Source organism: Pezoporus wallicus, unplaced genomic scaffold, assembly GCF_028554395.1.
Source record: "Pezoporus wallicus isolate ANWC-B61680 ecotype Strahan unplaced genomic scaffold, APGP_CSIRO_Pwel_v1 contig_3817, whole genome shotgun sequence".
Classification (NCBI taxonomy): domain Eukaryota; kingdom Metazoa; phylum Chordata; class Aves; order Psittaciformes; family Psittacidae; genus Pezoporus; species Pezoporus wallicus.
Genome location: NW_026635157.1, coordinates 1,005,234 through 1,018,516, shown reverse-complemented (window position 1 = coordinate 1,018,516; position 13,283 = coordinate 1,005,234). Strand labels below are relative to the sequence as shown.

The 13,283-nt window shown below is 37.6% G+C and overlaps 1 protein-coding gene across 2 annotated transcripts in view; it reads right to left on the bottom strand.

The window, feature by feature from the left end:
- ESR1 (estrogen receptor 1) overlaps positions 1 to 7,857 on the bottom strand; it is a 156,587-nt gene extending 148,730 nt beyond the window's left edge. The window contains exon 1 of one of the 2 annotated variants that reach the window (XM_057405859.1): positions 7,817 to 7,857. Coding sequence is in view for 1 of the 2 variants with exons in the window: in XM_057405866.1 (XP_057261849.1) it covers positions 7,817 to 7,841 (25 nt within the window). In the remaining variant the exon portion in view is untranslated. The remainder of the gene's footprint in view (positions 1 to 7,816) is intronic. The other variant, XM_057405866.1, reaches the window with a different exon arrangement.
- Positions 7,858 to 13,283: the final 5,426 nt, after the last annotated feature.

Here is a 13,283-nt window from a genome sequence, read left to right as displayed (position 1 = left end):
TAGCTTGTTCACCACATAAATCAGAAAGATATTGTCAGACTGGAGGGTTTTCAGAAAAGAAGACATCTGAGCTTGTACTTTATCAGCAATTAATAATGTTTCTAGGGTATGTTTAGCTGTTATATTTTAGAACATAACATGTTAAAAAGAAGAGAGCACAGGAGATGCATGATACAGCACAACTCATGAAGACACATTTATAATGTATAGCAACAAACAAGACGTAGTTATCAAAAAACATCTTTAGTCCATGCCTGATTGCTGCAACTACACTGTAGCTGGTGACTGGCTCTTTACAAACTTCAGAGGGGAGATGATCTACATTGGTGGAAAATGGTCCCATAAAATCAAGTAAGTATCAAGGTTGTGAGTGACACAAAACCTTTAGATATTCTTAATGAATGCTTCAGGAAGCAGATAAACACATAACCCACAAGATATGTAAATATTAATTAGACAAGGCCACATATGGAGGAATTTTGCTATCAAAAAGTTATTGTAATAAGCACTTAAATTAAACATCTGTGTATGAGCAAGCAAAGCCAACAAACTGCCTTAAAATACTGCTTGATTGGAAAATAGGAATTTCCTAGAAATAAAGAAGTTGCTATAAAGGCACTAACAAGTGGACAGAATATACTGATACAGGGCAAACATATGGAAAGCCAAAACTCAATGCAAGAGGTTATTTGAAGCAGCTCTTCAAAAACAAGTTGGTGTCTTAATGAGGACAATGAAACAGAAAATGAAGCTCTGGCAGACTAAAAGTAAAAATGCTATAGGTCAAGCCAAAAAAGGTTTGTGATCTGCCTTTCAAGTTCTTGCATCCATGCTCATAACAAGGACCTTAAAAGAAATTCTAGTAACAGAACCTTTCTTGGGGGAGGGGCAGTAGAAGGGGGGGTGTCGTTGAAGGGTCTGCCTAAAAGTTAAAGAACCAGTAAAAGAAGCTACAGAAAAATCCACAGAGAGAAAAGTAAGAAGTCACCAGGACCTGCTGGTGAATTTTAAAGGAATTCAAAGGTGAATTCCTTGAATTCCTCAGCATCAAAGGTCAAAAAAAACTACAAAATGTGATATGAAATCTTAAAAGGCCTTGGGAAAGGAGGAAAAGAGAGGCAAAACTAATGTACTTGAGAGCAGGTGGCCAGATACCCCTACCAGGTAAATTGTCAGAAACTGCTACAAGGAACACAATTAGAGCATCCATAAATACAATATTTGTAGAAGTGTCATCATGGGAACTTCCTTATAAGGATTTTTATTCTGGACTCAATACAAATGTGAAATTATATCAAAATAAGGAATTCAACAAGCTCTGTCTTCAAGAGCTCTCAGAGAAACCGAGATGCTGCAGACAGGCCTCTATATCATAAAAACATAGAATAGTTAGGGTTGGAAAAGACCTTAAGATCATCTAGTTCCAATCCCCCTGCCATGGGCAGGGACACCTCACACTAAACCATGTCACCCAAAGCTCTGTCCAACCTGGCCTTGAACACCGACAGGGATGGAGACTTCATAACTTCTTTCGGCAACCCATTCCAGTGCCTCACCACCCTCACAGTAAAGAGCTTCTTCCTTATATCAAATCTAAACTTACCCTGTTTAAGTTTTAATCTGTTACCCTTTGTCCTATCACTACAGTCCCTAATGAAGAGTCCCTCCTCAGCATCCTTATAGGACCCCTTCAGATGCTGGAAGGCTGCTATGAGGTCTCCACGCAGCCTTCTCGTCTTCAGGCTGAACAGCCCCAACTTTCTCAGCCTATCTTCATATGGGATGATAAGCAATTACCTCAAAGTTTGGGCACAGAAAAAAAAAAAAAAGCCCACTTTTTTTTTCAATGGAAGGAGGTCACAAAGGAAGTTTTCCATTAGTGCCTCTGTTATCTAATATTTTAATAAGAGACCTGGAAAGGAGGGTGAACAGTGACATAACTAAGTCTGCTGCTGTGACTATGTTAGGGTAGTAAGGGTGAGGGGGTGAGGGCAATCTGTGACAATGTGGGAAAGGATTTCACAGACTAAAGTTAGTGATGTAATGGCAGCTGGAGTAAAGCTTTAATAAAGATCTGAAGGTTGAAGAGTATATTAAATAAATGATTGCTAAAAATCTGGCTCCTTTAGACTGAATAAAAAGCAAAGATGAGACAAAATCTGACTACTCTCTATAAATACAACATAAGGCATAAACATCAAGACATAAAAGGTATTTAGGCCAAAGAAAGGAAGCTGGCACTGCAAACAAATTTAGTATGGAAATTACAAGCTTCTCAGCTGCCAGAGGGGTGAAGCTCTAGATCAGCCTGTCCAAAAGAGGAAAAACAGCCTAACTGGGCTTTAAGATAAATGTGGATAAGCACTGTGAACAAATTACACAATCTGGTTGCTATGACAGCTCAGTACTGGGTTAGCTATCCAACTTAGGCTGGATTCAATAAGTGAAACTAAAGCAAAAACTTACCAGCACGTAGCAGATGAACTATGACTTGTGTCTATGCAGAAGCAAGTCTTAGTGCATTACCTATGCAGAAATACATTCCTTATTGCCATTCTATGTTCCTGCTTCTCTTTAGATCAAGAGAGGAGAGTTGCTTGGCATGCAGGAAGCCTTGGAAGTAACTGACAGTAATTCAGTCGTGCACAAGACTTCTGTCACTAGAGACATAATTAGACTTAAAGTATTTTTGAGAGAGAAATGTTTTATCCACAATATCTGCTTCTTTCTTGGTTAGGTTTCTATGACAGCAGAGGTAGCTTTAAGTTTGAAGGTCCAGTCTTTTGCAAGCAGTTCTTTGATTTTCTGTAGCAGATCCAGTGCTGAGTGATAGGTTAGTTAGCTAGCATAAGGAAGGCAATTAGTTAATAAAAGCAAGCTTTGTTTACGTTACCGGTTTTGTTCACAGCAATAATGAGGTTTTGAAGTGATTTCCCCTTGCATTGGTTTCGTTTGCAGAGCAGCTGGGGTGTACAAAAAAAACAAATTCCTTTCAGGGAAAACTAAAACAAAATCTCTGCTCCAGAAGTGTGCCAAATGCACCACAGCCCCTCATGGGGACATTAGGTTCTGAACACAAGACTGGTCTTTTGGGCACTCTCAAGCCATGTGTCTGGCATTATATGCCACCAGTGACATCAGAACCTCACTGTCCTGCCACAGCACTGCCAGACATTCACAGGGATGGACACGAATGGCTGGAAACCCAACAGGAAGGCCATGCCAGGAGAGCAGAGCACACAGGCATGGTCCTACCCCAACCCTGACACCCTAGGAGGAGAACCTAAACCAGCCCAATATTCAGGAGAACTAGGGGTTTTACAATGGCAAAACCAGGTTGGGTTGAAGGGTCTTACAACACCAGGCAGCTGTTATAGGCTCACCTCATATATATTTCCCAAGAACAAAAATTTTGCCTCAAATATAATGAGATGTCCTATGTTTCATCTAGTTTTCAATCATTTAAGTTACCAAAAATCAAATTCGCTTTATGGTTTGTCCTTCTTGCTTCAGTTTAATCTCTGAGAGAAGAAATATTAGCTGCTTGTGCCTATTCCTCCTTAAAAAACAAATAAAAATAAAAACCACAACTGACTCACCATCTAATTCATAAAGTTTCTTAAGTCTCTCTTGACTCTGCTTTCTCTAGGTTTTTCTGCTTTATTTTTAAAGGCATTTCTACAAGTACATGCTTCATGTTGCTGGGTTTCGAGAGAAAAGAAATAAAGGAAGAAAATCAATGTTTTTTTAAAAAGAACTCTCTATCAGAAGTTCAAAAGGAAGTATGAAACAATCTCCTGGTATGTATGTGCTAACCTTCCTTTTTCCCTAAATTTACATTTTCATTGTTTATGATGGACACTTTGCATACAAAACCATGCCAGTGACCAACAGTAGATGTTTTGTTAAGAGGAAGACTACCCAAGAAAATAAGGTGCCAAGAATATAATTATGAATTTATATGATTCGTATGTCATGAGATTACAAAATTTCATTCAAGTGGTGCTTTTGATGTCCTCCTGCTTTAAAGAGTGTGCACATGTATGGATGTGCAAGCTCTTGTGTGTTTAGTACACTGACATATACAGAAACATCATTGAAATGCAGTAATGTTTCACGCAAAACAGCTGCTCAACAGGATATAGCAACATATATGACAGATAGAGCGAGAAGCAAATCCACAAGAAATGTGCCCAGTTTAAATTACAGGAAAAGTTTGGGCTGGCAAAACAGAACAATCATACTGGCTGGGACAGAAATATTATCACTCCTTACTCTCCAATATGTGCTATCAGCTCTGTAATGACCACATGAAATCAATGGTTTAGGGTTGTTTTCACATCCAGAAGTGGCTAGGCAAAATATCAATGCCTTTACAGAAAGCGGCTTTCAGACAAAGCCAGAAGATGTCAGTACAAGCAGAAATCAAATGATTTCTTGGGGTTGTGGGGACACAGCTTGGCATCAGTTCTGAATGTACTTGCATACTGGGCAGCAGCACAGTCTCAGATTGATGGTATTTTGGAATGAATAAGCAGGTTGTTGATTTATAACAATATAGCAAGATAAGCCCACAAATAACATTCAGGTCCATTACCTCAAAATTGGTGATGCCAATAAAATGAGACCCTTCTATGAAATGTTTTCTAATGCATCACCGCAAAACAAAATCTCAGTGATCTTATTTGTAAAAACACAGCTAGTTTATCTCCACTTGAAGAACATACAAGGCAAAATTATAAGCAGTTACACTGAAGTTACCCACAAACTTTCAGAGAACGAACAAAATCTAAAGAACTTTTTAGCTCTCTGTTGGTCTGGATTTCAAAACAAGTGCGTTGAAAAAAATGCCAATATTCAAATCCAACCAATTCTGGTTTTACAGTGTTTATGATTAGCTGCCATACATGATATAATGACTGAATAGACAGTTACAGACCACAGGCTATCTTGGCAGATCTAACCTGTAACTGCTGTGATATTGAAAGCCATAAAAAATTGTAAATTAAAGCTATTTAGAACTGAATAGATCCAAAACCAGTAGCTCTATACAGAAATGTAATTGGACTCTTGAAAAACAAAGTATTTGAAACATATCCATGTAATTACAAACTTATCTCTTTGTAGATTACTCTTTTGCAAGCTTCTGTACCACTCCCTCAACTTCTGAAGATTCTACAGTAAGATTCGAGTAGAGTAGCAAGATGTGTAGGAAGCCAGTCCACACTGGCACTCTAATTTTACTCTTAATTTTCTCGTTCTTTTTCCATCAGTGTGTGCCCCCACACACTACTGTACTCACTGTGGTGCCTGAGGAGGCAGTGCAAAAAAGAAGATAGGATTAGAAACTTCTGCCAGAGGTAACTTTGAATAGGTGTGAGGAAGAGGTGAAAAAGAAACCCTGCTCACTGTCCGTAGTGACATTTCAGGTGGCATGCATCGGGCAGTGCCAGCAAGACATGCACAGCCATCACTCCAAATGAATGATTAGTGACTGAACAGAGACAGTGACATGACAAGGTCTAAAATATGAGATTGACTGTCTAAGATTAAAATCCACATGTGACTTCTGATCTCCCCCCCCCAGAGTAACAGTGCTGTCTACTTCACTGAATTGTCGGGGCGGGGGGGGGAATTCTCTAGGATGCACAGGATTGCTGTGGCTGAGAAGGACCTCAAGGTCCCTGCCATCTAGCAGAGACAACTGCTCAGGCAGTCACCCGCAGCAGGTCACTCAGGACTCTGTCCTGTTTGGTTCTGAATCCCTCTGAGGACAGGGACTCCACAACCTCTCTAGGCAACCTGCGTCACTGTTTGACTGTGTTCACAGTGAAGAAAGCTTCCTTCCTTACCCCCACTCTTTTTTCCTTTTATTTTTCATATTTTCTTATGTTCCTTTTCAGAAACTAAGACAACAGCTGAGTGCAGATGAAGTTAAATAAATAAACCAGTAGGAGGGGAAAAAAAAGAAAATTAGTAATAACACAGATCCTTTAATTTAACTCATTGTATTTTACCAATTGCAATTCCTCTGGTTACCACAGAGATTGGCACAGTTCTTAAGCTGGGGACTCATGTTCATGAGCCTTAGCATTAAGTTGTGCAAAGCGCCAGGGAATCCAACTCTGAGATGTCTCAAAATTCCCATTATGTGCATGTTGGTATTGTGCAAACTCATGAAGCAAAGGCAAATAGGCAGTGCTGGGTTAGTATTTGCTGTATCATCTAATGAACAAACACTTTTTTTTTTAATGAGTATAAAAAAATCTCCTGCACATGCTTCATTTTATCAACAAACCCAACAACGCAAACTGGTTTTAAAGTCTGTAAGATTGGCACTTAATATTCATCTAGTTTGCATGATAAGGATGGCTTTTTCTAATTGCTTTCAGCTTGTGAGTCACGTATTTACACACAGATGCTGTTGCACTTCTGACACTGCACCAACTCAACACAGAATTTGGGACATTATTTTTTTTCAGCATCTATGATGATGAGAGAAACTGCGCTGAAGAACTGACACACTGCTCTTTGCATCACGCTGCAGTCATTAAGTGAAATTTCTCTGTTAAAAATCTATGGGGGGAGAGACAGGAGAGGAGGAGGAGGAGAAGAAAGATTTCAAACAGTCCTTCATCTAATGCCTGGTCATTAGGATATAGATCAGCAACACAGAGAAAATAAAGAACTGTGCGGTAATGGTCTCTTGCACCTCCAAATGATGCCATACAGGGTCCAGGCTACAAGCCTTGAAGGGAAATCAGGATAATCTGTTCTCAGATTTTTTTTTAATGATATCAAGGCATATCACTTAGATATCCAAATTTAAAATAAGCATTGAAACCTAAAAGTAAACTCCAAAGAAAGCACATGTAATCTGAAAGAAAGAAAAATAAAACCAAACCAAATCAAGCCAAAACCAAACCAAAAAACTTAAACAGAAGTGAAAAATACCTATACCTTACTATGGGGCAAAAGGGTTTTTGTAAAATCGTATTTTTTTACAAGGAAAAAACAAAATCTAGTTAAATTAGACAAAGCCACTACTCAGTAGTAATTGCCAGATAAATTTTACCTACAGAGTTTAAAGCCTGTCTTAAAAAGAAGACTCTCACTTTGTACCAGGAAGAGCCTCTACAATAAAACAACAAATGTCACCAAACGCTATTTCAGTATCATACAGTAAAAGCATTGCTTAGCATCAGCTAAGATCAAAATACTGCATTTCATTTCATTCACACAGAAAAATGATATACTGCCTTGAGTACATGATTACCCTGTAATTGAATTAAGTCCTTTCACCACTGTGTCTCAGTCAATTGGCCAAGGCATCAGCATGGGATTTCAGTCATTTTGTTTACTATTGTCCTTCTTCCTATATGATCAATTTTGCCTGACGGTAAGGACGGCGGGGGGGGGGGGAAGGGGGGAGTGTCATATCATTCTTCCTCAAATACAGCATATGATTTTTGACATTGTTTATAGCACATGTTAAACAAAGTACTACTGCAGCTGAAATATTCCTTATTAAACTTAAAACACACTTTAGGCACCACTTGGAATGCTTTTGGTTTGTTTTCTGTTTCTTTTTTAGGCTTCTCAACTACACTGCGGGACACAGGAAAAAAAAGAACATAGTCAGAAAAGTAATGTTAGAAAGAGTAAAAAAAATAAATCAAACCAAAAAACCCTAACTTCTAAGCACTGCCATAGGTATTACTATGTGCACTCAGCAAAGGTTCGGGGTAAAAGCAGCATTTCAAACTGAGTGTGAGGGACAGAAACTGCAAAAAAACGAGAGCTTTTTCTGACTTACTTAGATCCCAGCAGGCTGTTGCCATTCCCTCTGTGGGGCTCTCACTGGCCAGGAGAATCACATGACTCAGTGAACCAAAATAGAAAAGTCTCGGGAGCAAGGAAGCTGAACCAGAAGCACATTTGCAAGAAAAGACGTATTGCAGGCACAATAACATGCCCTTAGCGGCAAAAGGTGATAAATTTAGACAATAACCTAGACTGTACTGAAAAACAAGCAATGCCGTGAACCTTGCAGCCCAGCGTCAGCCACCTTTTCAACACATGGGAAATGTTCTCTGCTATAAATCTCAGTCCGTGTCTGTATGTAACTAAACCTGGTAACTGATAGAACAAGTCTCAACAAATCACCAGAAATACAATCTATTAAATTTATAAATAAATCTAGTACAGTTTAGAAATAAACACCCACTACTGGAACCATTTTCATGTTCAGGCTAAGGTTTTTAGTAGTTTGTTTCTAAAGAGGAGCCAGGTTTTTTAAAAGCATATGCTCTTAAGATAATTGGCAGAGCCGTAAACACATTTCCAAGATTGCTTTCAGTTTTTTCACAAGTAAAATTATGGTTACAGATCTGTACACTAGTAAAACATGCACTGTAAATCTGCAGTTATAAATAAAGAGAAGGCTCAAAGATTCTGAGGCAAAAGCTGGACAGATGAATTAGTGACAAAATGCAAGCTCAATACAACAATCAAATACAGTCTGATTTTGATGTTGCTGTTTAAATATCACTGTTAGAAAGGCAGCCCTTCCGGTTTTGTAAAACTTGCAGAAAATAAGTTCCAGCAAAATACTGTTGTTGGGATTACAGAATACGTGTTACCTTTTGTAAAAATTAGATTCGCGCCTTTCACTAGTTTATTTGAAACAGATTATTACAGTTTCATGTTCTATAAAATGTCAAGCTTTTCCTTGTTTAGAAACAAATGTCAGGACAGTTACTGCAGAAGAAGACCTCACTGAAAGATGTAAATGGCAGTATGAAAAAGGAAAAGAGATGATCAAGGAAAAGAGAAATGTGCTGTGTATGTTAACAGGGCAAGGGCAGGAAATAATTTCTTGTTCTAAACCTTCAAGGCAGTCACCCTCCCTCATCTTGCAGTTATAAGGAAAAATATTGAAATACCCACCCTTTCACTGCAAATGGCTCACAAGGGCTTTTGGATAAACATGGGAGTAGAGAATGCAATGCAAATTCCTGCACAACAGATTCACAGTGTGAAAGCAAAATGTAAATAACGTGAAGAGAAGTCAAGAAACCAAATTATTCTCCTTTCATTAAAAAGAAACCTGCAAAGGTGATTTGTAATAGTAAAATCTCAAATTTCCCTCCCCCCCCCAAAAAAAAAAACTGTACATATATATCAAAAGATATATAAAATTAGAAAATATATTTAATCCAATAAAGACAGATACTTTGATATTACAAAACCAAAGTCTATTTTATTCTACAGGATAGCCCAATACTTATACTGAATTTTTCACAAAGTGAGGTACTAGTCCACATAAACATGGTAGCATAGAAAAGCTCTTCATATTTTCCCTGTTCTTATTAACAGTTTTGAAGGAAACATGATTGTTGACTGCAAGTCATAGTAGAAAATACACCAGAGATGTTGCCACTGATTATTTAAATGTAAAGGATATCTTTCCAAAACTACTAAATCTGAAATATTTGGAGCTTACTTTTTTTCCCAGGGAAAGAAAAAAAAAAAAAAAATTGAGATCCATAATTTGCATAACTGTGTATATAATTCCAAGTATTCTACCAGGTACACGATTTTTATCACTGTGTTCTTAGGAAAAGCTTTGCATTACTTATATTATGCCATTTTTCAGATAATGTGGCAGAACTGAAGCCAGTGGAAGCTTACCATTGATCATTATGAGAGACATACCAGGCACTGATAAAAGTACACAAAACAGTGGATTCTTTCCTAAAATTACTGAAGAAAATTGGCTTCAGCTATACAGCTATACTGTTCATTGATATAAGAAGCCAGGAGGAAAAACTCTCTCTTTGACCAATTTTAACGTAACAATGGCAGGCTTCATCATGTTTTAGAGAAGGCCAAGTGCTAATACCTTTCTCACCGTATTCTCACTGTACTTTCCAAACAAATTGCAAATCATCTCAGTCACCTGTCTGTGGCCAAACATATACCTTATTTTGTATGCTTTGTATCGTATTGTACCACATTTTGGTTTTTTTCAGTTTGAAATTATGAAACCTACAAAACACGGAAGGTGGGTGCTATGCTAAAATATTCCACCACACATAACTCAGTGGGGTATAAATGTAATATGACAAACAGACCTACAGGCAAAGACGGTAGATCAAGTGGCTAAAGGAATGCCACAATAGGAAAAGAAACGTACCCTTGTAGGGGGAAAAGCATGATGAAGAGGAAGTACACTAGACAGAGTAAAGAGCCTAAGGCAAAAACAGAAAGTGTGAGCACCCATGGTGTCTGTCTTGCAGTGGGGGTCCCAGGACTGAACACAGGATCTGAGACGGACGTCACCAACGGTGAGTACAGGGGGACAATCACTTCTCTGATCCTGCTGGCCACATTGTTTCTGATGCAAGCCAGGATGCTCTTGGCCTTCTTGGCCACCTGGGCCCAAGCTGGATCATGCTCACTCAGTTGTTGATCAACACCTCCAGTGCTGCCAGTTTTCCAGTCACTCTTCTCCAAGCTTGTATCATTGCATGGGGTTGTTGTGACCCGAGTGCGGGACCCAGTACTTGGAAGTGGGTTGCTTAAATAAGAATTCATCAAATGAGCAATTTGATAAATACTACGTTTCAATACTCAACCTATTTACTCAAATACTGTCCAATATACATCTCTTATTTTATAAAAATTCTACTGAGAGTATAATAGTAACAAACATTCATATGTTTTCTTACCCTGTACATATTTTCCAACAAATCAATTCATAGATGAAGAATACTATTAAAAGTAATGTGCAGAACAGTTTTACCTATTTAAATAGGTAGGAACATGCATCGCTATTTTACCTTCTTGGTAGATATTTTAATTCCTGAGCCAGAAGAAACCAATTTTTTTTTCATGCTGTGGGCTCACTATGTCCCATGAGTATGACTGAATTGAACCAATTTTCTGAAAGAGTCTCTTCATAAATTAGTAGAATACTTAACAAGCAAAATAGCAGGTCCAGCAGGTTATTCCACATCTGTCATTAAACACAGTATTTAGACCCCTTTTCTATTCACAATACTAATACACACTAAAAAAAAATTTCTTCACCACCCCCCCCCAAAAAAAAAAAAAAAAAAAAAAAAAAAAATCAAGATTTCGCTGCTATCAAGTTCCCATATGTTCTAAAGGGAAAGTAAGTGAGAAATTTCAGTACAAGTACACAAAAATTGGATTAATAACATGTTCAGCCTTCCTTATGCACTTAGTTTATAGCTGTTCATTAAAAAGAGAAAAACTACTATACATTTTGTCTTAACTAACATACAGATGGAAGTAAATTATACTACACATTTTTAATCTCTCCTGTGTATAACTGCAATCCACAGCCATTTAAACAAACTGTAGTAATCCTGGTTCTAAAATTGGCCTCTAAGAGTCTGAAGTTAATCCTCTGTAACAGATGGCCCCCCTAATTATTTAAATTCACCACACACATCTATGTGAATTTACTAGTATTTGGCAATATATCTGATTTAAACACCAGCATACATATGTGACTCACAAACTCCTGGAAAACACCATCCTCATGTAACACGTTTAAACCCATTTAGTGACCTTCTTTGATTAAAGACACCAAGGAGCAACACAAAATTTAGGGATCATATCTCTTCCCTCTAGAAAAAAAAAATATCCAACCTGTTCTAATGGAATAATAAAACCAATCCCTCCTATTCTAGGGATGACTGTTTCTACTAAAGCCTCTTTTCTCCTTGATAAAAATTCATATCCCTACCAGATAACACAACCCCTAATAGAAACACAAATGCTAATTGAGTAATTCTGTGCTGCCAGAAGAGAATGGAAATAAGAGCATTTTTTATATTTGCATACATAATAATGTTTCACATAGCAAACAATAACTTTTTTAACCTTTCAGTTACTGTTCTTAATAGATATGCCATTTTTATTCATTCCTTATTTCTGCTAAAAGAAATAGTAAAGAGCTGGGAAATGTCAGGTTGTATAGTATTGTCTGCTGCCTGCTGTGTCAGCCATCAGTATGTCGCCACTACATTCTATTCCACCAAATTGTTGAAAAAACTAGAGCTCTACAATTCATATTATTTTTGAAGATTGGTGCCAGGTTATTTTTCAATTCACAAAAATTTAAAGTAATAATATGCATATGCCATAAGTATTTTAAATGTAATTAAGACTTTAACTTTGGTTTATTTAAACACAGTGCAGCTCCATGAGATTATTTTGTTGTTGTAAATCCTGCAAACTCAGTCTTTTTAATAAGGAAGCTCCTTACCCTCTTCATTTATATCACCTAATATTGCTAGCCCATTTAGACTCTGTACAACTGGAATTCAGCCTTTAACACAACACTGAAAATCTTTGTTCAGGGAAATATTCTCAAAAGAGTATGCACCAAGTAACTACATACCTAAGAGCCTAGCTGGGGTCAAGAGCATTGAAACTTTTACAGAAAACTTCAGGCTGTAACAGGTTGATTCATATAAAATGTCCTTGCAGTTAAATTAGGTTCTTGCTTGATCGCCAGCAATCAAATATATTTTTTGGATCTCACATTTCCCATATGCCATTCAATAACAATCTCACTGTCATCATTATCACCATCTGTTCAAGAAAGGTCAGGATTTATATGAACAAGTTAATTCCAAGAAACATAATATTAGAAATGGTTTAAATCAAAAGGTTATACAAATTAATTTCCTTGTTACAGCTGTTGAGCATTAAGAGAGGCAAGGTCCATTCAAGTCAGTGGGCAGATTCTCCTTCAATGGGCTTTATAACAGCCTCAAGAGTACCCAGAAGCTCTTTACATTTTTCTGTCCTCTAACACTAAGATGGTGAGCGAGTGCCTAACAGCAAATCAGAAAAACGGGTATGTGAAGGAGGTGAATCAGCATGATTTAGATTGCATGGGTTCCACTTCTGAAGTGTCCAGCTACAGGGTATTTCCTTTCCTTTAGTGCCAAGACTTTAGTTCAGACCAATATCAACTTTGTTGTCTTCCATAGAAATTTGATTAGGTACAAACTGAAAACATTTCTTAGCATTAAACTAATGTTCCAGGAAATACAATCCCGTTTGGTTTAGCAAATCTAGAAATTGCTTTACCACCAATGGAAAAATCCCAGAGGTCTACCCAGTTAGGTACTAGACACTGGTGATGTTTTAATATTTCAAAATCTGAGTACACAATTAGGCACAGATTGAACAGATCTTGTTTTCATAAAGTTATAAACATGCAATCTTTGGAAGGGATA